General features: G+C 41.5%; 1 protein-coding gene across 4 annotated transcripts; it reads left to right on the plus strand.

The window, feature by feature from the left end:
• Positions 1–13,985: 13,985 nt before the first annotated feature.
• Tgif1 (TGFB induced factor homeobox 1) lies at positions 13,986–22,233 on the plus strand. Of its 4 annotated transcripts, XM_027942951.3 has the most exons (5): positions 13,986–14,062; positions 14,275–14,472; positions 14,722–14,906; positions 20,158–20,384; positions 21,226–22,233. In XM_027942951.3, the coding sequence occupies exons 3-5, from the start codon at positions 14,891–14,893 to the stop codon at positions 21,799–21,801; spliced, it is 819 nt and encodes a 272-aa protein (XP_027798752.1). In that variant the 5' UTR covers positions 13,986–14,062; positions 14,275–14,472; positions 14,722–14,890; the 3' UTR covers positions 21,802–22,233. The 4 variants fall into 4 exon arrangements, with proteins under 4 accessions (XP_027798752.1, XP_027798751.1, XP_071458546.1 ...); XM_027942950.3 differs by having other exon boundaries at positions 14,002–14,472; XM_071602445.1 differs by having other exon boundaries at positions 14,002–14,427.
• The last annotated feature ends 2,528 nt before the right edge of the window (positions 22,234–24,761 follow it).

Genomic DNA, 24,761 nt, shown 5'->3' on the forward strand with positions numbered 1-24,761 from the left:
TCATACTAACTGGCATAATACTTTACCCATAGTGAACACTTAAGATTATTTATCAATATATGTCCATTGAATAATACTACTATCTCAGCAGCTTTTTGAAACTTAAAAATAGCACGTTGATTTTTTTTATTTTAATTTAATTTAATTTTTTTTTAGTTGTTGATGAGCTTTTATTTTTTTATTTATTTTATCTGTGGTACATGAGAATTGAACCCAGTGCCTCACACATGCTAGGCAAGTGCTCTAGCACTGAGCCAGGACCCCACCCCGACACTGATTTTTATGATGTTAAAAGTAGAAGAGCTCACTCCACAAAGTGTGCAAAAGATTGAAAAGACTGAGGAGGTGCTCTGACTCTTGTTATAATTTTCTGTTACTATAATAAAGTTGACTATGTATAAAGCAAAGAGGTTTATTTGGCTGATAGTTTTGTCCAAACAACATGGCTCTGGCTCTGGTGAGGGGCCCCTAGTTGCATTACCCCTACTGGATGGCATTACATTTGCACATGTGAGAGGATAAGATCATGAGATCATGAGAAAAACAGAATGAGGGGACAGAGCAGCTTGCTGTTTTTCCTAACAACCCTTTCAAGAAAACTCAGGAGTCTCATGAGAACTGTATTAATCCATTCAGAAGGCAGCACCCCCAATGGCCTAAGGATCTCACACATCTTAAAAATACCACCACCTTTGGGTTTCAAAGCCTCACAGAAGGGCTCCCAGCACACGAATCCTTGGGGGACATTTCCAAACCATATCCAAACCCCATGAGGCATCCTACTACAACCAGACATCAGCATTATGTACATTTATGTTCACAAAAAGCCCAAAAATTCAATAGACGAAGCTAAGAGAAGCACAAGATTTTATTTTTGATTTTTTGTTTGTTTCAGTGGACATTCAATTAATCTAGAAGCCCCCCTCAACTTCATTGACTTGGAAGAAAGAGTACAAACTCCCTCAAATCTTCTCAACCACATTCCTCAAGGACAATCAGTAGCCAAGTGTTGGGGTGTGTGCTGTGCATGCATTCTTATCCTACAGAAAGTCAATAATGAGGGCTGGGATTGTGGCTGCCTAGCGTGTGTGAGGCTCTGGGTTCGATCCTCAGCACCACATAAAAATAAAATAAAGATATTGTGTCCAACTACAACTAAAACCAACTACATATATATATATATATATATATATATATATATATATATATATATATATATATATATATATATAAAATCAATGATGAATGAGTGGAAACTTCTCATCCCAGTACATTAAATCTGTTAGCTTACCTAATGCCAAGTAAGGATTCCCTAACAGTAAATTAGTTAAATCTTTACATAGCGTGAAGTCCAGCAGTACAAATTTATGTTATTCCCTAAAGTTTATTTTGCCTTTTTCATTCCGAAATGGTTTAATTGCCACTTGCTAAATAATGAGACTTTTTTGGTGGTAGAGTAAGTGGGCAGTGGGAAGGGGAAGCATGTGTTCAAATCATGTTAGAAAATTTTTTTCCTAAACATTATTACAAAAAAAAAAAAAAAAGAAAGAAAGAAAAGAAAAGAAAGAGAGAAAAAGAAAAACAGAAGCCTGGCGTGATGATGCACACCTGTAATCTCAGTGACTCCAGAGACTGAGGCAAGAGAATTGCAAGTTCAAGGCCAACCTAAGCAATTTAGCAAGACCCTATCTCAAAATAAAGATAAAAAAGAGCCAGGGATGTAGCTCAGTGGTAAAAAGCCTCTGGGTTCAAGCCCTATTATCAAAAATTTTTTTAAGTAGAGATGTTCTTTTGTGAATTAGGTTTCAAAGCCTCACAGACGGGCTTGTATTTCAGGCTGCCTGGAAGAAATACTATGAGAAAGCTCAACTAAATGATGGCAGGAAGCAACATATTGTGGTCATAGAATCATCAATCTGTTTGGAAAATGTACTTTGTGATCAGACAAATAAGTGACCAGTGACTAATCAAATAGAAGTTTGTATAGGTTTTTGCTGTGTTCCTTCCCATAAAGAAGCAGGTAGGATGAATATGCCATTTTATTAGTAGAAAGCAAAGCGACTCTCACTCAACGAATCTTCTGGGTGGGATGTAACCCAGTGGCAAAGCTTGCACTTAAGCTTGTGCAAGGCTTTAGGTTCAACCTAAAAATAGTTTTGTCTTTTTTTTTTTAAACAGTGGCTTGGCATTTTTTTTTACACCAAATAGGATTTTGTTTTTGTTTTTGGTATCAGGGATTGAACCCAGGGGCACTTGATGACTGAGCCACATCCTCAGTACTTTTTTAAAAAAAAATTTTGTTTAGAGATAGGGTCTTGTTGAATTACTTAGGGCCTCACTAAATTGCTGAGGTTGGTCTTGAACTCAAGATCCTCTTGCCTTAGCCTCCTGAGCCACTGGGATTACAGGCATGCACCATGTTACAAGCCATGTCCAGCTCCCAAAAGGATTCTCATGAAGTACAAAATATTTAGGATGAATCACAGATTTGCAACTTCTAATGATAGGAAGTGTGCACAAGAATTATGAGAGAGAAAGAGAGGAAAGAAAGTCGAGCATCCAGATAAATTACTCAAAATTCTATGTTTTTTTTCCAAAACTAATGGTCAGAATGTCATGTTTCAAATTTTTGGAAAAAGTTTGTGAGTTTTTAATGACATCATCTAGCTGTTGTGGCCAATAACAGCTTCAGACTAGATGTACCCAATCCTTCTAACCCTTTCTTTCTCATCTCTCTATCCCTGGCCTACACAAAACACACACACACACACACACACACACACACACAGAGAGAGAGAAAATAATTAGCTTTAAAGTCATTTTTCCCTTCATATTGTTTATTGGTACATTATAGTTGTACATCATGGTGAGATTTATTTCATATTCATACATATACAATGTAACAATATAATTTGGCCAATATCATTACTTTTTTAGAAGTTTTCAGTGACTTTAAAGTCATCTACATTAGGCTGGGCATGCAGCTTTGTGGTAGAACACTTAGCTAGCATGTGTCAGGCCCTGGGTTTAACCCCCAGCCCTAAAAAGAAAAGAGGGGGAAAAAAAAGTTAAATTCATACTGATTTAGTGAACATGTTTTGTGAACACAAAAAACCCCAGGCATGTAGCCTGACAAGTGCAAACAGGAAAGATGGAGATAAATATTTGAGAGTAGGACAGTCCAAAGGAGGAATTTTATCTCTTTATTGGTCTAAAATAGGCTAGTAGAACCAAAAGCATGAAAGCACCTTCTAAAGATAAAATGGAATTGTTCTCTCTGGCGGGAAGAAAATGTTTAACCATTGAAACAGAAATGGATGGAAAGAAAAGACAATAGAGTATACAACTGGGACTACTTAGCTCCAACAGGAAACAAATCATTTAGTCTAGAGAGTGAGGAGTTTACTGATGAGGCAAGCCAGAACTTTCAGGGGAAGAGCTCATCCAGAAATGATATGATGTCTGGGGATTGCTTCCAGAGAATCTAAGCAAGAAGCAAGCATGTGAGGGTACAGATGGAACAAGAGTGGTCAGAGTTGACAGTTGTTGAAGCTGGCTGATAGCTATTTGGGGATTCATTGTACAAGTATTTCCTCATTTTGGGATATGTTTAAATTTTTTTTCCATAAATAAAAAGTTAAACAAAACCATTCTGGGAATGACAAAATCCTTGAATTTGAGTCACTTGGCTATTTTTAAGTTTTTGTTATTGTTGTTGTTTAATAAGAGTTATTCAGGACTAGCAGATGTGTGCATCGCTGTCAATCACATGTGGAGGGATTCAAATTCAGGCTGATTTAGATATTTCTCTCACCCTGGAGGAGGGATCCCACTGACCTAGTCTGCAAATGTGAGGAGAGCTTCCAAAATGGGTTGGAAAAGTAAAATAAAATAACATGGATCAAAGTTTTAGAAATAAAGTTTAACCGAGCTGGGGGCATGGCTTCAAGGCAGAGTGCTCTCCTAGCGTGGGTGAGGCCCCGAGTTCTATCCCCAGCACTACACAAAAAATAAATATAGATTTAAAAATAAAGTTTATCCAGTGAATAAGCTTCTTCCTTCATTTTAAGGTAATATGGAAGAATAGTTTTGGCTTCTTTATGACATCTTGGGGTAGCCTGAAATTGACAAACACTTTGGGAAATAACAGATTATTCTCATTTACAATATATCACTTGTCTAAAAAGCCTTTACTTAAATGTTCCAGGATTTTCAGGAGTTATGCTGATATCACCTATTCATTGACAGCATTTAATTCATTTTAAGGAAAAACATCTTGCCCTATTTTTACATGTTGTAATGGGTGGCCAAATCTATAGAAAATTACCTATATTAGGATAAACGTTTCTAAATTTTACTATTTACAAACCATTTGATAAATAGTTTGACAGCATTTGTTCTTATTTCTTGTAAAAAAAAAAAAAAAAAAGGTGATGAATAACTGGGCACGGTGGTGTACATCTATAATCCTAGAAGCTTGGGAGGCTGAGGCAGGAGGATCATGAGTTCTAAGCTAGCCTCAGCAATTTAGTGAGGCCCAAAGCAATTTAGCAAGACCCTGTCTCAAAATAAAACATAAGGGGCAAAGGGGTAGGAAAGATGGTGGAAAGAGGTGGAAATCATTACCCTAGGTACATGTATAATTGCGTACATAGTGTGACTCTACTTCATGTACAACCAGAAAAGTGAAAATTTTTGCTCCATTTGTGTACAAAGAATAGAAGGGCTTTCTACTGTCATGTGTAACTGATTAGAACCAATAAAAATAAAATAAAATAAGCTCCATTGATATGAACAATATTGAAAACTATGTATTGGTTCATCTAGTGTACTATTGTAATAAATATTTGTGACATTTTATAAAAACATTGAATTTCACTTAAGTATATAAATTGTGGGGGACTGCCCTGCCCATGGGCTGAGCATCCTCTCTCAGCTTTGAGGAAGGGGTGTGTTTGGTCTGGCATAGCATGTTACATGCTGTGCAGAGCAAGTGGCCTCCACCTTCACCCGGCAAAGAAGTTTGCTCTAACCCTGGACTGGGTGTTACCCAATGGGATGGACAACCCCTCTTTGAAACCTATCCCCTGCCTTATTTGGTGAAGAACATTCCATCAAAGCTTCTTTCTGTGTCCCCACTATAAAATTAAGAGATTCCGGGTGGGTACATGCTCTCTTGCCTTCCAGAGTGGAAGAGGACACACAGCAGTCCCACCCTCGACCTGAGAAACTCCTGTCCATGTGTTGTGTAATTTCTTTGCCGTTTTCTTAGTTTAATTGTGCAGCCAGCTCCTTTGAACCCAGCTCATCTGGTCAACGCGAGCATCTGGTGAGAATAAATTGAAAAAATATATATATAGAGAGAGATATATAGATATAGATATAGATATAGATATATAATATAAACATAAATATAAAACATATATAAAATATAAAAATAAAACATAAAAAGGGCGCGGGATGTGGCTCAGTGGTTAAGTGACCCTGGGTTCAATCCCTGGTACCAAAAAAAAAAAAAGAATAATTAGCACCCAAAGTGTCAATAAGGGTTATCCACAGTTGTTAATGATTAACCACCAAAGGCTCTTGGACTACAGCAGTCACACTAAGAGGCCTCAAACACAACTGTGTCCCATTATAGGTCCTGGTTCAGATTTTTATACGTGATTCGTGAAGGTGCTAAGCAACTCAGTGAGACGTGATCTCTACATAAAATACAAAATAAGGCTGGGGATGTGGCTCAGTGGTCAAGTGCCCCTGAGTTCATTCCCCGGTAATTCCCCTTCTCCCACAAAAATATTGGTGGGGCTGGGGATATAGCTCAGTTGGTAGAGTGCTTGTCTCTCATGCAAAAGCTGGGTTCTATTCCCACTCAGCACCATACACACAAAAAAATATTGGCGTACAAAAATTTTACACAAAAAGGATACTATAATGTTCTGTACCTTGCTTTTACAATGACTCATGGGTTGCATAATGACATTTCAGATAAGGGTGGACTACATATTACCAAGGTAATCCCATAAGATTATATGGCCTAATGACATTCTAATTGTCTTAGTTTGTAATGACATACTCTGTGATGTTTGCACAAATCATCTAACAATGCTTTTGGCAGAATTTTCTCCCTTGTTAAGTGACAAACCAGTATGCTACTAATCTAGTAACCAAGTCAGCTTAATGAGCTTTACTTAATTGTTTTAGTAGTAACACCAAAATTATGTTTTTGTGGGTTTTTTTTTTTTCCTTTTTCTTTTTTCTTCCTTTCTTTTCTTTTTGTTATTTGGATTACCATTTTTTAGTACACTTTGTCCTTTAGACTTTTTCCACCACTTTAAAAATGGGAAAGAAGAGATGGTACTGGGGCTCTTGGCCACTGAGCCACAGCCCTAGCCCTATTTTTTGTATTTTATTTGAAGACAAGGTCTCACTGAGTTGCTTAGCGCCTCACTTTTGCTGAGGATTTGAATTCATGATCCTCCTGCCTCAGCCTCCCCAGCCAGGTGTGGTGCTATGCATCCGGCTGCTGTTGAGAATTTTATAGAATTTTTTCTCTGGGGAAAAAAAAAGTTCTTAAAAAAAAAAATGCATATGACTCTTTAGACCTCTTATTCTTTTTTGACCTCATGTTCTGATTTGAAAGGCCTTCCCCACTCCAAGATCAGATGCTTTCTTTTAGAAGAAAGATTCACATCCTTGACACTACTGATGTTTGGCATAGGAGAATTTTTATTGTAGGTAGCAGACTGTCCTGTCCTGTGCATGGTGGAATAAGGCAGCATTTCCTGGCCTCTGTTCCCAGTAATAGCTTCCTTTCCTCTCCTATTGTGACCAATAAAAATGTCTCCAGACATTGTCAAATGTCACCTGGGAGGCAAAACTGGTATACGCAGGCTGCTTTGAGAATCAGTGTTTTAGAATAGACATAGTTGTATTTTAAATTACCTTTACATTTCATCTTTTAAAATTCAGATGAATTTTATTGTTGCTAAAGGAGACAGAGATACAGCTTCATATTTATTTGATTTTTTAGACAGAGTCTCATATGTTGCTCAGGCTGGGCTCAAACCATCCTGCTGCCTTAGTGCCCCCTAAGTAACTGAGACTACAGGTTTGTGTCACAACTGATGCAGCTATATTTTTAACTAAAGTTAGTCAATTGTCCCAATTTAATACATTTCCTAATAGGAAACGCCTTTTGTGTAAAATTCAAGTCTTCATATATGTTATAATCTGTTTCATTATTTATTTTTCTTCTTCGTATGTTTTTCAGTACAAAATTAAATACTTTAAATATAAACTCCAAAATGAACTTAAATATCTGAAAAGACTTTCTCTGTCCTTCCCCACTCCAAGCTCTTTTCTTTTAGACTTTCCCTGGCTATGGTGAGATGTTCCATTTCCATGAACTGTAGCCTGCCTTTGTCAATTAAAAAACAAAACAAAGCTGGGTGCATTGGCATGTGCCTGTAGTCCCAGCTATTTGGGAGGCTGAGGCAGGAGGATTGCTTGATCCCAGGAGTTGGAGATCAGCCGAGGCAACATAGGGAGACTCCTATCTCAAAAATAAAACAAAACAAACAACAACCACCAAAAAACCCTGTCATTATTTCAGTGGAAATTGCTTTTCAGTTTGAAGATTGACATTGGAAGACTCTATCTTTCCATAGATTTCACTGTTGAAACTTGCTAGAAAGAATAAGTTGCCTTTTATTTTACTTAAGTCTTCCTTTATGTCCCTCAGTAGGGTTTTAAAGTTTTCTTCATAAAACTTGCACATATTTCTTGTTAATTTTATTCCTGGATATTTTATTGCTATTATAAAGGATTCTTCAACAGTTTGGGGCAGAAGTAATAGCAATAAATGGAAACATGTGAATGGATTAACCCCTTGATGGAAAGAAAGGAAATACATTTAAAACTTATTCTGAAGGTCTGACTTTAATTGCAAAAATATGGCACTTATTCCTTTTTTTTTTTTTTTAACAGGAGATTTAACCCAGGGAGCTTACCACTGAGCTACTTTTTATATTTTATTTTGAGACAGGGTCTCACTAAATTGCTTAGGGCCTCACTAATTTGCTGAGGCTGGCTTCTAACTTGCCATCCTCCTGTCTCAGCCTCCAGAGTTGCTGGGATTACAGGTATAGGCCACCACACCTGGCTGCAAATACACACACACACACACACACACACACATACATATTTATATTTAAAACCAAAACATATTGTCTCTCTGCAATTATGATACAATTAGTTCATTGCTTTTTTATTTTTTTTAAGCTAATACAAAAACACCCTTGACTTTTGTTTTACAAAAAAAAAAAAAAAAGAACAGAAAAAAAAAAAACAATATTAATATAAACTTTGGGAAAAGTTATGAATAAGCAAGAAGAATGTATTAGTCAGAATTTGTTGCTGTGATAAAATCCTAAAAGAGGAAAGGTTTATTTTGGCTCACTGTTTCAGAGGTTTCTGACCCTGGTTGGCTGACTTCAATGCCTTTTGGACTGAGGTAAGGCAGAACTTCATGGTAGAAAAGCATGGTGGAGGACAACTGCTCATCTCATGACAGCCAGAAAGGTGGGTAGGTTGAGAAAGAGACAGAGAAAGGAAGGGATCAGTGATAAGAAATACCCTTCTAAGGCATTCCTCCAGTGACCTCCTTCTTCCAACTAGGCCCTAACTCCTAGAATTTCTACCACCTCCCAATAGTCCATTCCATTATGAACACACCTATGGATTAATCCATGGATGAGATCACAGCTCACGAGATCCAATCACTTCTCAAAAGCCCCACCAGGGAACATTACTGCATTGGGACCAGGCCTTCAACATACAAGCCTTTGGGGGAACTTTCAGATCCAAACCATAACAAAAAAGAAATTTTAGAAATGATCAAAACATATAACAAAAATAGGTTTACCCTCTTAAACAAAGAAATATGAACTTTAAAAAAATTAGGTTCCATTTATTTACGTAGTAAACAAACAAATTGGAAATTGATAATATGCAGTGTTAGCAAGAGTATAGAAAAAAAAAGATCTCAAATACCTTCAGTGGGATTTGAAATAAGTGAGATCATTTGGAGGGCAATTTGGCAAGATCTGCCAAAATTTTAAATGCACACACCTTTTGACTCAGCTATTCCACCTCCTGGAGACTGCTAAAAATATTTGCTCCCACAAGTCTCAAGAGATTTGCATACAAGTTGACAATATGCTGAGATGTTGATTCATATCAGTGTGTTTTGGTACACAATCAGAAGCTCCTTCCAATTGGTTGCTGCCTATAGCCTGTTAATTGTTGTATATTTTACATATAATTGCCTACAAGTTGAAAACTGTTAAGGGCTCACTGCTGAGAAAATTGTTAAATAAATGAAAAAGTAAATCTTAGAATGTCATTATTTTTTAGCTCATTGACCCAAGGGGTCATGCTGGCAGGACAAATTAACTCTTCTAGACTTCAACTTCTTTATCTGTAAGATGGAGATAATAAGGAGTAGGGCTGGGGTATAGGACAAGTGGTAGAATGCTTGCCTAGCATGCACCAGGCCCTGGTGAGTCACAAAACAAAATAAGAAAAAGAAGAAGTACTTTTGAGGAATGTTTTCAGGAATAAATATGGTAAAACAAGGAAAGTATTTTCACATTGCTTGGCATGTTCTAAACAATAAATAATTACGTTCTTCTTGATGTTTATAGTCTCATTGTCACGCATTATTTGTTAAATAAATATTTATTGGGTACCTATCATATTTTAGGCACTATGCTAAGTGCATAAAGTTTTAATAATGATCATGTACTTTAGTGAGGGTTCAGAGGGAAAAACTTAATACATAAATGAAATGATTAAAAACTGTAGTTTAATTGAAGAACTAAGGAAAGAGTTGAGCTAGCTTTATGGTCTCCAACAAAGGATGACCACTCTTGTCCCATTTCTAACCCCTCAGGGGATACCTGGCAATGTCTGGAGATGGGTGTTTGTCCTAATTTGGGGGGAAGATGCACTAGTACATACTGGCTAGAGGCCAGTGATCTTGTTCACAGGACAGCACCCGCAGCAAAGAATTATCCAGCCCCCAAATGATGTCAATAGGATCATGGCTAAAAAACCCTGAGCTATATGGGGGCGGGATGGAGGGGCAGGAGACACATGACACCTGATTTAGGTTAGGTAGTCAGAGAAGACTCCTCTAAAAAAGTGAAATATAAGCCAAGTCTTGACTGATAACTGTCAGACACGAAACAAGGGATGAAGGATAGGCCTAGGCAGAAGGACTTAAAAACACGAAATTAAGATGAAAAATCTTGTTTTTTAGCTCATTGACCCAAGGGGTCATGCTAGGTTTATGGGTGTATAAATACCCACATGGAAGGTAAGAGGGTGCAGTCAGGAGGTCTTTCATATCTCAGTTTGCATAGTTCTTTTTTCTTCCCTGATTTGTTGAGAAGTCTTTTGTTGTTGTTGTTTTTAATTAAAAAATGAGTCTAGGCTGGGGGTGTAGCTCAGTGGCATACTGCTTGCCTATATGTGTGAGGCTCTGGGTTTCACCCTCAGTGGCACCAAAAAAAAAAAAGGAGATTAAAAAAAAAAGTCACAAAAGATAGGTGCATTGAAAGATATAGCCTCTTAGAAAACCAGAGATAGATTTCAGAGAGCAACCCCCAGTGTCCAGGAGATTATGATGTCTCTGGTATCCTTTGATGTTGTAATCTGAGGTCAGTCTCTGCCTTCCTCACAGGATTTCCTAGAGATCACTTGATTTAGAGCCAGATAATGTATGTCCAATAGTTAGTGTTATGCATTTTAGCTGTGTTGCATTTGAATGTGTTATTTATCTTGACTTCAAGAAAAAAAAAACTTACATGAAATAAGATCATTTAAATTAAATATTTCATAAATTTATGAAGCACATGCAGATAGGAGATATTTAGAATAAAGGAGGTAAATGCTGGGCTTAATAAATTAGTTTGCTGTCTGTCTCCTGGATTCCAAAATCCACTTAAGGTAAAGAGAAGTAACAACAGAGGAGAAAGGAGGACTGGAAAGAGATGTGAAGAGTAGGAGAAAAGTAGTAGCACCGGTTACATTATTCATGCAGCAAAAAGGAGGAGAATTATCCTGCTGGGGTTGATAAAATCACCACAAGAGCCATAGCCCAGCCCCAGGCCCTTGAAAAGACAATGGTCAGCTTCTTCATAAACAGCCAAGACCCTCTGACCTGAGATGTGACAAGATGATTATAGGCCCCTTGTGCAGTGTTTGGAGCCCAAGAGTCTGCATATTTTATAAAAAATATCTGCCTTCTAGACACAAGAAGCAAAAGGGATCCAAAGACTGTGAGTCATCATCCCCCCACCTAGGACACAGCACCTGATGGAAATCATGTCTAATCAATGAATTAAAGTCAATGAATTAAAAAAAAAAAAAGAAAAGAAATACAACAAATATATCTTCCAATCATTTGATGGACCTGATATCAAAAATAATAACTGCATTCATTGATATACTTTTCTGGCTTCTTTGCCTTTCCAAGTTTCCATCTGAGTTTTTGCAAGCTGTGAAAAGTAACTTAATGACAACTCTTGTTTCTTTGCTTGGCCTTGAGGCAGCTTCTAAAGATAAGACACCAAATGGAACTGTGTGTGTGCCTGAAAAGAAAAAAAAAAATGGTAAAAATTTTTTTATCAGCAGCCTTCCCCAAAACCTGCAACGTCTCAATTTCAGGCAGGCAATTTCCCAATCCAATGAAAATTCAGATGGATTCAGCAAATAATATGTAGCAAATGTGAGTCCACATAATTTGTTTTAAGCATTGGAATCTTAAAAGTCACTGAATCGATTCTACAGAGAGGCCCTGACACTTTAAAGACTGACAGAGCCAGAACGGAAACTTGTTTTTCCACCTTGACAAAAGCAAGCAAGCAAAAAATATCCTAAAGCAATTGCTGGAGTTCAGAGATCATTTTTTTTGGGTTGGTTTCCTCATAAGTTTGGCACTAGCGTTGGGGGTGGAGTGGGGTGACATGCACCAGGGAGGCTATCAAGCTACAGCTGCATCATAGAATTGTGCCTATGTTTCTTTTGGGAGCATCCTGCCAGCTTTAATAAACACTGCTTCGAGCAAAAGGTGTGCGTTGGCCGGATCAAGCTGGCTTTCTAGCCAAGGTTAGTTTAAGTCTCCACGTTTTCCTCCTCCTCATAATTTGAAAGAGGCTTTTAATTTTTCTCCACCCCTCCCCCTTGCCCTGTAAAGTTTGTTTTCAAGCTGTAAACTCCCTTGACTCTAGGTTTCCATCTCGGTTGCTGGAGAATCGCATTAATTAGCTAAATTCACTTAGACCAAAGTAAAGCTACCTTTGTGTACATAATGAGAGCCACCCCGTGGCCAAGGATAACCACCGGGAAGAAGGAAACATTTTTGTCTCTGGCTGCCGAAAGCAGGCAAGGGGAGGGTTAAACGGACCGAAGGTTTGTTTTGTAGAGTGGCTTCGAAAGAGTGGAGGCAACCGAAGGCGCTTTCGAAGTTAGCAAACAAAGCGTCTCCGCAGTAACCGTCCGGTCCCAGGCTTGGATCCTGCCACTCAGACCGCGGAGTCGCTGCGGCATTGGCCCCGGGCTCCTCCTCCCTGCGTCTCTCCTCCCTCCTCTCCTGGTTCCCGAGCGGATATGAGCCACCAATCCCAGCAACAAACAACCCTTCAAATGAAATAACTAGGCGGCCCTCTAACGGGCGCCGGACAAGCCGGCCCCCTCCCCGCGCCACATCTGTCCCGCACTCGGGCGCAGCAGCTGATTCATCTGCAGGCAGGCCCTGCGAAGGAACTCGGCTCCAGGCAGTTGCAAGCTAGCTCCAGGCTGGTGGTTTCTCCCCAGGACCCTGTCCTCCCTCCTCTGGCTGCCTCCCGTGCTTTTAGATGTGTGTTCTCTTCTGGGCCGAGCAGTCGGCAAACCACAGAAGGAAAAAAAAAAAAAAAAATCGTAAGGTTGCTGCCTTCTTATAGTGACGCTTTTTTCCTTGTTGATTCATTTTAAGTCCTGTAATTGGAAAAACCACCCAAGCTTTTTAAACCCTGGCCATAACGCACTCTTGGGGCGGGGGTGTCTTTCGGAAGGGGGCGCAAAGGAGGCTGGCTTTAATTTTCAGCGTAATCCTAAAAACAGTTTCCAAAGTCTAGTTTAGTCATTCTTTGGCTGCTTTAGTCCTTCTCGGGTTTAACCTTATTTCCACGGAGCTTTCTCCTACCGGGATCTCCAACGAGGTTACAAAACAAAAACAGCCACAGAGCCGAAACTGGAGACAGACCCAGGCGCTGACGTCTTTTACTAGGCTTATTTGCGTTTAGGGTGTTTTTTTTTTTTTTTTCTTTTTCAGTGATGGAGAAAGTCTAACCGTGGTGTATGACAGTTCATTTGCTTTGCTTCAGAACAACGGGACATACCCACGCGGAAAAAAAACTAGACCCAGAGGAGAGGTCATGCGTGTCTAGAAATCAGCCAAACAGCATCTGGTCTTTTAAAAGGGGAATTTCATCAAGGAACTCCTGTTGGAGTCCTCGTAACTCAACCAAAATAAACCCACAGGAACATGTGTTTACTTAATGGCTAGTTTCTGTTTGAAATACAGAAGGGGAGGAGGGGTCCCCTAGCGGGATTTAAGTCCTAAAAGTAGACACTGTTTACCAAAACGGATGAGCAGTCACGGCGTGGTCGCCTCTTTGCTATAAAGGCGGCAGCTGCCGGGGTCCGGGGGTGGAGGGGTCGGGCCGAGTAGCAGCAGGGCGGGCGCGCGCCCGGGCAGTCCCCAGACAGAGACGTTTAAAGAGCATGTGAGCATGACAAGTGTCTATTCGCAACGTGTTAGATTTCGAAACTGCCTTGCAATCCAATCCGGAACTCACAGCTTTAGCCCGGGGAAACAGACGTTCGCCTAGGGTTTCTGTCTCATCCCCACCCCCCCACCTCCCACTGTCGTTGTTGGAGGAAGAGCCCCGGGAGGAGAAGGGTGCGCCGCGCCGCGCCCGCGTGTCAATGGCAGCCGCACATTCTGGAAGAAGTTGGTTCTTGTCCCGAATACTTTTCCTCTTGTGCCCCGCCCCTTGAATCAGAAGCGGCTGTCTTGTGCGGCTCAAGCAGGGACTGAGGAGTGTGGGGCAGCTGTCAAAAACAAGAGGGCGAGTCTTTTCTTCCCTGGGGTGGAGGAGGGGAAGAAGGGGGCGTCCTTTTTCCCATCTGTTGCAATTTCCTAACCAAACGCACTCTCGCCAGCCTCAGGAAGAAAGGCCCAAAGGAAAAACCCGGAACGCTCAGCTGGTGTCTCCGCCGCCGGGCGAGGGATGCGGGCGGTGCACGCGCAGCAGGCAGGCGTGATAGTGTTTCTAGGGTCCGCCACCCCTGTGAGGGACGGGTGACAGTGGCCAGGTCAGAGCGGCCGCGCTGCTCGGTCCAGTCCACCCCCGCTGAAAGGTGCGGGGGAGGGGCGGAGGCGCGGTGGGACGGGCGGGGGACGGGGCGGGCGGCTGGGGGCGGAGGCAGGACCTCCTGTACCTTCCCTCCTCGCCTCTCACTCTGACAGCGCCGAGGTGCGCCGTGCAGGAGCCGGGAACAAAGGAGCGGAGTGGGGAGGGGAGCGAGTTGGGTGAGGGAGAGCCCCCGGCCGGCTGCCAGAAGATCCCGGCAGGAGGAAGCCCAAGTGTCACTTGAATTCCACCCAAGGAGCAGGCGCCTGGGATCCAAGCGCCTTGTTTAGCAATAACGGCTGGAGCACGTCCTATAAGTTGCTGGAGAGTCTGCAGTGAAGGAGGACGACGGCTTGCCCGCTGTGTCCCGGCTCCTGGCCCCTCGAGACCCCAGCATTGCCTTCCGCTGGGAGGGGAGTTACAGAATGAAGAGCAAGAAAGGTAAGGCGGCCGCGGGCTGTGCGCACCGGGGCTGCGAGTCCCAGAGAAACACGCGGGCCGGGCCGCGCTGCGCTAGACTGGGGGCGAAAGTGACTTGGTGGACTTTTCCGCCCAGGGGCTCTAGGGCTGGAGCGGCGGCCGTTCTCTTTGTTGAGGCTGTGTCTGGAACGGCAGTTGCTGTTTTCCTTCTAGACACAACACGAAGGGCTGTTGTGGAGAGCCGAGCCTCTCCACGCTGCTGGCACGTTGTCAAGAATCAACGCTCAGCGCCTTGTTTGTGCGCCTCCAAGTTTCATTGTCTCCACCAACACCCCACGCTTGGCCCAGCCGCCGCGTGGCTGCTAGCTCTGTCTGGCGGACGGCGGGTGTGGGGTCGGTGTCGGGGGACCCCACCTAGCTTTTCCTGGCCCGGATCTGGAGCTACCAAGGCCGCGGTGCCTTTGTGTGAAAGTTCGGTTCCGGGGCCCCTACGACCCAGTGGGCCCTGGTACCGTTTTATAGGGATGAGATGTTTTTCACAATCAAAGGAATGTGATCCCGGACCCTCACATCGCCCTTGGGCGTACATGGCTTTGGAAAGCTAGACTTCTAAAAAATTCCCAGCTTTTAAGTTTTCCCACGATGGATTTGGGGCAAGATGAGGAGTTAGGACATCGGGCAAGCTGCTTAAAGCTGCATGCAGTCAAAATGTGTCCAAGTGTGACAAGCAGGCTAGGTTGTAAGTGCAAAGAGCGAGGCTGTCATTGTTTCCACGAAGCGTTCTGGACGGTTTACAACTAAAACTTGCCGTCTGTCTGGTTTAAAAAACAAAATACACAGGGGGGGAAAAACACCTGAAAGGTCAAAGACTGTAAAGTCTCTTTTGAAGTTAACTTTTGAGTCCCTCGCTGGGAGGTCCCCTGAGTGTTCCGTCGTGGACTAGAGTTGGCTTTTCTGTTGTGATTTATGTGGAGTGGTTCAAAACAGAAGTTAATCGCTCGGGGAAGCCAAGGACCGGGGGCGGGGGGCGCTGTTGCGCATGCTCGGGAGCTTCCTCGAGTTGGTAACTCCACATTCTTTCAGAAAGGGACTGCAACTGCAATTCCAACGGAACGAGGTTCGGAAGGGGCAGCCGCACTCCCTGTAGGGTTCCTTCGGCTGTGTTTTTACCTTAGAGTTCTGTTGATGTGCTTCTGTGGGAGACTCAGGCACGCGGAACTTCCCTGTCCCCACCCCCTCCAGGCTTCCCCAGTGAGAGTAACATTAAACGTGCCACTTGGTAGTAGAACTCCCTGCGGACCCCTCCCCGCAGGACAGAGTGAGAACGTGGGCGTTTACAGTTGGGGACGTTTAACTTGGTGCTGAGAAAACGCGCGGGGAACGTCCGGGTGTCTCTGCAAAGCCGTGTCATCCTTGATACTAGGCTGACAGATCTACACTCTTAATAGGAGGCGCTCTGGGTTCTGATAGGACTTGCCTGCATAAGGTGTGGGGAGAAGGGGTTCTGGGTTTGAGTGGTTCGAGTGCTCCGAATGCAAAACTGGGCTTCCGCCGGCCCCCTCCCCATTGTTTGAGCTCTGGCGGGGGCCGCTGTGATTACCCTCCCGGCTCAGGCACCCCCGAACCCCTCCCTCCTCCCCGCTCCCCCCGACGCCCCCCATCCCCCAGCCCTCTTGGGTATTCCGGGGGACCCTGGCAGGGTGGGTGGGGGAATCCGTGGTCCCCAGCCCTGGGCGCACCGAGGATCTGCTACTCTGCGCCGACTCATGGAAACAATGAAAGGTGACGTGTTGGAGAGGAAACTTTGCAATTGCTTCTCGGCTCCCTGAAGGGTAGCAGAGACTGCTGAGGTTGCCGGGGTTTTCTTTCCCATTTTAGGTTTCCCTGACAAATCGTCCGGGATCGGGGACCGGCACCTTGAGGATGTGGGATCCACGACCCCATTTTTAGTTCTCTAGTGACCCGAAGCCCCAGAGGTCCTCTGCTCGTGCTAACTCAAAACAGTTTGCAGGCGGTTTTCAGTTGGAGCCGAACAAAAGCGGCTTGCTCTTCTCCGGGCTCCTCCCTCTCCCCGCGAGCCTCCGGGTCCTGCCTCCTCCTGTCCAAGATTACCTGGGGCTGAAAGGGAGTCTTGCCTGTCCGCTCCGGTAGGGCTCCAGAAGTCAGTCTCGGCCTATTGTCTGTCTACAGAAAAGTCTGAGCATGTTTTCTAGTTTCCTTAAGACAAAGGCACTTTCAGTTCAGTTTCAGGGTACGGGTTTTAGTAAACCGGCGTGTGATGATAATGTGTCCTCTTAGAAAACTGAAGACGGCCCCCAAAGATCACCTAAAGTGGGTTAAAAACAGGCAGAAGGAAGGTTTGACAAGGAAAATGCTCCCGGTCTTTTTGGTCCGAGTTCCTGATCATGTTGCTTTAGGATCGCTCTTTGGGGGCGGCCAAGCGCACAGTGGATTTAGTAACTTGGGTGTTAAATTGGATTCCTGTTTGCTTCTCCAGAGGGGAGGTATTCTGATCAGGAGACTCGTTAGTTAGGTTAGATTTGCCTTTACCTAATTATTAAACTTTCCTTTAGTCTTATTACTAGATTCTTAACATTTTTTAAAAAATCCAACTTCACCACCACCTTCTCAGTCCCCCTCCCCCTTGATGTTTCAGAGCTATTCAGAAAAAGAAAGTTCAGAGAAGCAAGATTGCTTCTCAGAGCCGTGGGATCCACGAGCCATCTTGTGGCTTTCTAAACAGCATTTCCTTGTATGTGGATAGAGTAAAAGGCTTTTGATTCCTCTCTCCCCACCCACCACTGCCCCCCTCCAACACCACAATTTTTAAAGTGTAAGCAAAGCAGGACGTTTGGAAACAAATCGTAACCGGGAAACTTTTCAAAAGCTCTGTTACAGTAGGAAATGAGTAACGAGGAAAAGTCTTTGTTTTTCCAAGTTGAGCCACAATCAGGAGGGAGAGTTTTAATGAAAACAGTCCTGACAGCAATAAACGTGGTTTAGCTGCAGTGAAATATCAGCTGGCCCAATCCAAGGCACTGAAGGCTTTAACTTCCTGTTACTTCAGCTTTTGTGCACATATTGAAAATATTTGTTAAGAAATCCAGAGGCCTGGCATTCATTTTTCTCCCCCCCAAAATGAACTGAGAACAGAGTGAAGTCTTGCCTTAGTTTGGTGTTGCTTAACGGAAACCTGCTTTTGTATGTCACTAACCTATTGGAAAAGATCAAGCTTCTTGTCAAATGAAGCAAGCAGATCAAAGGACACTCTTGAGCTTTTTATTCTTTTCCGTTGTTGTTGTTTACTTGCTTGTTTCAAATTCTTTGTTATTACCAATTTACAGTTGGGAATTCACTGTTCAATGAGCGATTTTCCACACTTTTTTCCAGATTAAAAAAAAGGAAGAGGGAAATAAAAGCCTTGAAGCTTTCAGACGTTGGAGAGTTTAAACAAATTGCCTTATTCAAATTTGCTTTAGTTATTCAATTAACTTGACACGTGTTTAGAAGTGATTTCCTTAGTTATCAGGGCAAACGTGAAACAGGAAATCATTTATAATCTCAAGGTATTTTATTAATAGTTCACACAAATTTCAGTATGGGTTTTGAAAGTTTCTCAACTTCTCAGCAGTGAAAGCAGTTTCAGTTTTCAATATGCCCTTTCTTTAAACTTTAAAAAAAGAAACAGCTTAATTAAATCTTTAGGGGAGGGGAAATTCAAACACATAGCAGTTAAAACTTAGGATTCTTGGGTACTGATGACTGTTAATCCTTGAGCTACAGTGAATTTGCAAAATCATTCATCTCTTTTGTTAGAACTTGCTTTACTTTGTCTTTAGAGCTTTTTGCTTTTCCTGTAGGAACGCCCTCCAGCACCTTCTGCCCCCTGCAGTCCAAAACTAAATGTGTCACCAAGTAAAGCCAATCAGTTGGTGTATTTTTGAAAAGTTCCTTAAAAATACATTATATGGTATATCACTGTGAAGAACATTTTGTTTTTATTTTCTATTATTCAGTTAAAATTGGGTCTTTTTTTCAACCAAAGTTACAGAAGAAAAAAATATATATGAAGCTAAAAATGTAATACCTTTAAAAATTAATCTCTAATACAGAAACACTGATATTTTCAAGCATGCTTATAGTTTGTAATTTATGTATACTTTTAAAATTGTCTTCCCCCAACAAAGAATATTTCTCTAGTCATTCACAGTTACCAGTTATAGTTTTGAAAGGTGAGATTAATAGCATTTGTTATTTAAATTCTTTTAATTAAAAATGATGTTTAACAGTTGGGCCGGTCTGAATTTTTATTGAATTCTGTGTAGCTGATTTAAATATTCTGTCTGGTTTGTGAATTCTTAAAATTTCTGATAGGATTAAAGTACTTACAACAGAAAGAGCTTCCTTTGGGGGTTGCATACTTAGTTTTCTTTGTCATGTAAGAATTTTAAGTATTGAACCCTGCTAATCGATATGTGATATTGCAGGTTCATATTAAACTAGCAGTCGAAATTTATGCAGTGTTTTAAGTTAATTCAGTTTCAGGCATCTTTTGAAGTCTTCCTAGAGTACTAATAGTAAAGAAATACTTTTATGTAATAAAACTTGAAAACTAGTGGTTGTAGTTAATGAAGTGACCATTGAAAGTAGGTGTTCTAATCCTGCATAAATATAGGTAGTGATGAATAAGAAATGATCATGGAATTAGCAGAAATTTTTAACAAGTATTTTATAGTACTAGCTAGGTAATTTGTCCTCCTTATATCAGTGGGGGGAAAAAATAGCAATTCTTTTACTTCAAACCTTTAATGGAAAGAGGAAGATTAACACTTAAGATGTAAATTAGCATATTCATTAGCCTTTTATTTCTAGTTAGGAATGACCTTTAACAGAAGCTTGTTAAACACACACCCCACTGCCCAGCACCCTTCTTGTTTCAAAAGGGGCAAATTATTCAGTTTGTCTCTCCCAATGGATTGAACAAAAGACTTCTGAACATCATTCAAAAAAGAATGTGAGAAGTTAAGTCCTAGAGGACAGTGCCTAAGAAAAGGTATCTGGTCATTGAAAATCTACCATGTGCAGCTAGTCAAATTACTCTTGAGGACTTTTACAGGTACCCTGGTAATTCAGGGCAGAAAACACGGGTCTTTTGCTTCGTTTTCAGTGGTTGAAAAAATACAATTACACTGACTGGTCAGAATCAATGAGCTCTGCGATAGTTGCCCTGCTGATAAAAAGCAAGTGACAGCTGGCCTTTGTGCTTTTCTAGGTGTTGTTGCAGCATCTGGCAGTGAGACGGAGGATGAGGACAGCATGGACATACCCCTGGACCTTTCCTCTTCAGCTGGCTCAGGCAAGAGACGGAGAAGGGGTAACCTACCCAAGGAGTCTGTTCAGATTCTGCGGGATTGGCTGTATGAGCACCGGTACAATGCCTATCCCTCAGAGCAAGAAAAAGCATTACTGTCCCAGCAAACTCACCTGTCCACACTACAGGTAAGGAAAGAGAGCACAAGGTTATTGCACTCATTTTTTTTTTCCCAATGCTGAGGGGTTGAACCCAGGGTCTTGTGCATGCTACTCTGCCTCTGAGGCCCTCACACATGAATTTTCATTTTCAAAGTCATTTCAAAGCATTCCTGCGTGTAGAGTCATTCAGCTCCTCCCCACTTGAAAAAAAAAAAAAAAAGAAATATCTTTTTATTGGAAACGTTATAGCGCTAAAAGCTAATAGTTGGCTATTTAGAGAACACAGAAACACTTGACAGTCATCTGTCAGATAGCATTTCCTTTAATGCCTAAAAGAGCCTTCAAACATAAAAAGGAGGTTAAACCTTACTCTATTGCCCAGGAAACTGGTTTGATATTTAAACAAGGACAGACTTCAGTGAGGTAATTCATGTTATGTCTGTTGACATAGTCATTTGAACTGGGAAAAATCAGTTACTGGGGAGGTGTGGCACTTCTCATACAGGAAAGGTTTTCCTGTAGTTGATTAACTCAAGTGTTGGGGCAGTAGGTAATAGGTTAAAAAGGGGAGAGTTAAAGGTAAAGCTTCCTCCCTAAAATCATTTTCAGGTATTTGGGAATTTATATCTTTTCTCTCTCCTGAAGAGATTGAAAGATAACGAGTCCCCAAAGCAAATTTGTATTCAAAGCAGAAGGAGATTTATGACAGGAGGTAGCACTTTTTCTTGGCTGGGTTCAAATACCTTGGAATAACTGGTGAGTCCAAATAAGCCTTTCTGCGCCTTCTTTCATTCAAAGAGAGGCACCCCTAGAACCTGTTTGCTGATTGAATGAGGAAAATGTTCAAAGTGTACCAATATGATTTCAGGTCTGTAACTGGTTCATCAACGCCCGACGCAGGCTCCTCCCTGACATGCTGAGAAAGGATGGCAAAGATCCAAATCAGTTCACAATTTCCCGCCGTGGGGCCAAGGTTTCTGAAGCTAGCTCTATGGAGGCTGCAATAGGTATCAAAAACTTCATGCCAGCTGTAGAGGAGAGCCCGTTTCATTCCTGCACAGCTGGACCAAACCCAACCCTAGGGAGGCCCCTGTCTCCCAAGCCATCGTCCCCGGGATCAATTTTGCCTCGTCCATCAGTGATCTGCCATACCACTGTGACTGCATTGAAAGATGTGCCTTTCCCTCTCTGCCAGTCGGTTGGTATGGGACAAACCACAGATATACAGCAAATGGCAGCCAGCAACTTTACAGACACCTCTCTCATGTATCCGGAGGACACATGTAAGTCTGGACCGAGTACAAATACTCAGAGCGGTCTTTTCAACACTCCTCCCCCTACTCCACCGGACCTCAACCAGGATTTTAGTGGATTTCAGCTTCTAGTGGATGTTGCACTCAAACGGGCTGCAGAGATGGAGCTTCAGGCAAAACTTACAGCTTAACACCCCCCTTTCAAGCAAAACAGTTCTCAAAAATGTCATGATTGCCAAGGGGGGTGGTGATGGCAAGAGATGAATTGCGTTATTTTATATATTTTTTTATTAATATTTGCACATGGGATTGCTAAAATGAAGCTTCCTGTTACTGAGATGTCTTCAATGGAATACAGTCATTCCAAGAACTATAAACTCAAAGCTACTGTAGAAACAAAGGGTTTTCTTTTTTAAATGTTTCTTGGTAGATTATTCATAATGTGAGATGGCTCCCAATATCATGTGATTTTTTTTTTCCCACCCCTTCCCCTTTTTTTTTGTTGGTGTTTTTTTCAGACTGTGCAATACTTTGAGAACCTATTGCATCTTTTCATTCCCATGTGGAACAGGATGCCCACATACTGTCTAATTAATAAAATTTTCATTTTTTTTTTCAAACAAGTATGAATCTAGTTGATCGATGCCTTTTTTCATGACGTAATAAAGTATTTTCTTTAAAAGTTGTCGTAATACAGAGTATTTTGTTGCAGGAGGCACCTCTTAAGTAGTAGTAGGAATGCAGTACCCCAATGAACAGGAAGTTGGGGGTGGGGCTGAGTGTGAGTTAGGGGGGTGTCACTGACTCTTTGAAGAGCTGTGGACAACAAGCCAATATGTATAAACAGGATGTGTGATATTTACTCTTGATAGGAGGCATAGCAGGCCCTTAAATCTTTTCTTAGAGCTGAATGGCAAATTGAAATGAATCATTTAATCAGCACTGAGCTAATCGCCAAATCCGTACTGTGATCTGTCCTGTATTTTTTTTAAAACCTGGCCAAGCTGGGGGAAGAAAAATGTCTTGAAGCAACTAGTTATGGCTTCAGTTTTCAGAAGTAAATAGCACAAGCCATTTCTTAGTATTGTCCCTCTTCCACATTATCCTTTAAAATAAGCTTTGCTCAGTGGTACAGTTGGGTAAGGTCTTTGCATTCATATATATCATTAATTTATAGAGAAATTACCTTTTAAAATGTTTAAAGCAGTCTCTAAAATGATGAACTAATGGATGAGGTTCTCTCTATGGTGGTTTGGTTATTTTAATAGGTAAGCATTTTACAAGGTCACAAGTTTTTGAAAAAATGGTGCTGTGCACAAGTAGAGTTTATTGGACTAGACAATTACTTACAAAGCCCAGATAGCCAGAAGGGAATTTGTAGTGTTCCTTTCACTTGTCGCATGCCACAAAACCATTCTTCTTATCGTCATGCTTAGCATGAAGTTTCTTTGTTGGTCTAGTCATGTTCTTTCCAGCACTGCCCTAGCGATGAATTGTCTTAAGTTAGGGGGAGCATTATGGCGTCAGGATTGTGGAGTATAGAAACATTCTTCCACATTGAAGTTGGTCTAGTTTTGAAACTCTGTTATAGAAAATTCCTCCTGTAGAAAGAGATAGACTTTTTCCCCCCACAAGGGAAAGAGAGAAACTGATAATGATAACCAAGAGATATAAGAAAATGAAGTGAGAAAAAGGTGTGGTAGTCTAGCCGGGTGTTGTTTGAAGGTACTTAGGAGGGGGCTGGCCCTGCCTCAGAGAGTCACAGAAATAGATGAACCAAAATATAATGCTGATACATAGAAGAAACAAAACACATTAATATAATACAAATGAAATAAACAAAAGTGATTAAAAATTATTGCTTGCTCCAATAGCTGGATCAAAAGCCACACATTTTGCTGTAGCACAGGTAAGGGAGAACAGCAAATTCTGAAAGCTTTATGTTAAGGTGTTCTGATTAATCACACACACTAAAAGGGAGAAGAGTCTTTGAAAAGAACTAGGGAAGGAGCTTGGTAGTAAAGTGCTTGCCCAGCCTGCCTTGGGTTTGATCCCCCAAGGTCATTGAAACCCAAAGGTTTGAAAAAAAAAAAAAAGGTCTCTAAATTGCCTGTGTTTTTAGAACAGGTAAATACAATTGAAAAGGTAAACATGAAAGCTATTCATATCAAAGCCAAATAGAAAATGGTTTTTATGCTTATTATTTACTTAGTACATATTTACTCATTCTTTAACTTTTAACTTATTTGTGTTTAAAAACTATCTCAGAGAACATAGAGTTGGGTCTGACTTTTATCTAGTCTAATGATCTCTGCCTTTTACTATGTGTTTAGGCACTTTGATTTTTTTTTTTTTTGGTACTGGGGATTGAACTCAGGGGCACTCCGTCACTGAGCCATATCCCCAGCCCAATTTTTTGTATTTTATTTAGAGACAGGGTCTCACTGAGTGGCTTAGCTCCTTGGTGTTGCTGAGGCCAGCTTTGAACTTGAGATCCTCCTGTCTCAACCTCCGGAGCCACTGAGATTACAAGAGTGGGTCACTGTGCCAGGCTTCACTATTTGGGGTTTTTGTTTTTTTCATTACTACTTTTGTGCTTTGATTTCTCATTTGCTTATGAATTATGAGTCCATTACCATATAAGCTATTTATAATAGCTTCCTCAAAGCACTTGTCTGCTAATTGTAACATCATTATCAGTCAGTTTCTGTTAACTGACTTTCACTTTAGCAGGGAGGCTGTTATTTTTGTTCCTGTGGTTTTATTTTTATTTTATACTGGACCTGATGAATGGTACATGAATAAGGAATTGATTCTGCTACCTTCTTTGAAGAGTTGGTTTTTGTCTTCAGGTGGTTCTTTTGGCTGGATTGGAAATTCACCCTGTCTCCTCTGTCATGGATGGTAGCTGAAATCTGATCAGTCCTTCAGTTTTCAGTTGCTGACATTCGGGGCCACCAGGGTCCCCCCTGCACGAGTCAACCAAGGCTTTGAACAAAGATTCAGAATTTGAGATTTGCTCTTGTAGCTCTCCTTTCCAGAACACCTCTCCTAACTACCTGCTGAATTTTCTACTCTGCCCATCCCAATTCTGTCCATGATGTCTCAGGACACTAGGTCTGCAGCCGTCACCCACCCCTGTGCACCTGAA

Source organism: Marmota flaviventris, chromosome 16 (genome assembly GCF_047511675.1).
Source record: "Marmota flaviventris isolate mMarFla1 chromosome 16, mMarFla1.hap1, whole genome shotgun sequence".
Classification (NCBI taxonomy): Eukaryota; Metazoa; Chordata; class Mammalia; order Rodentia; family Sciuridae; genus Marmota; species Marmota flaviventris.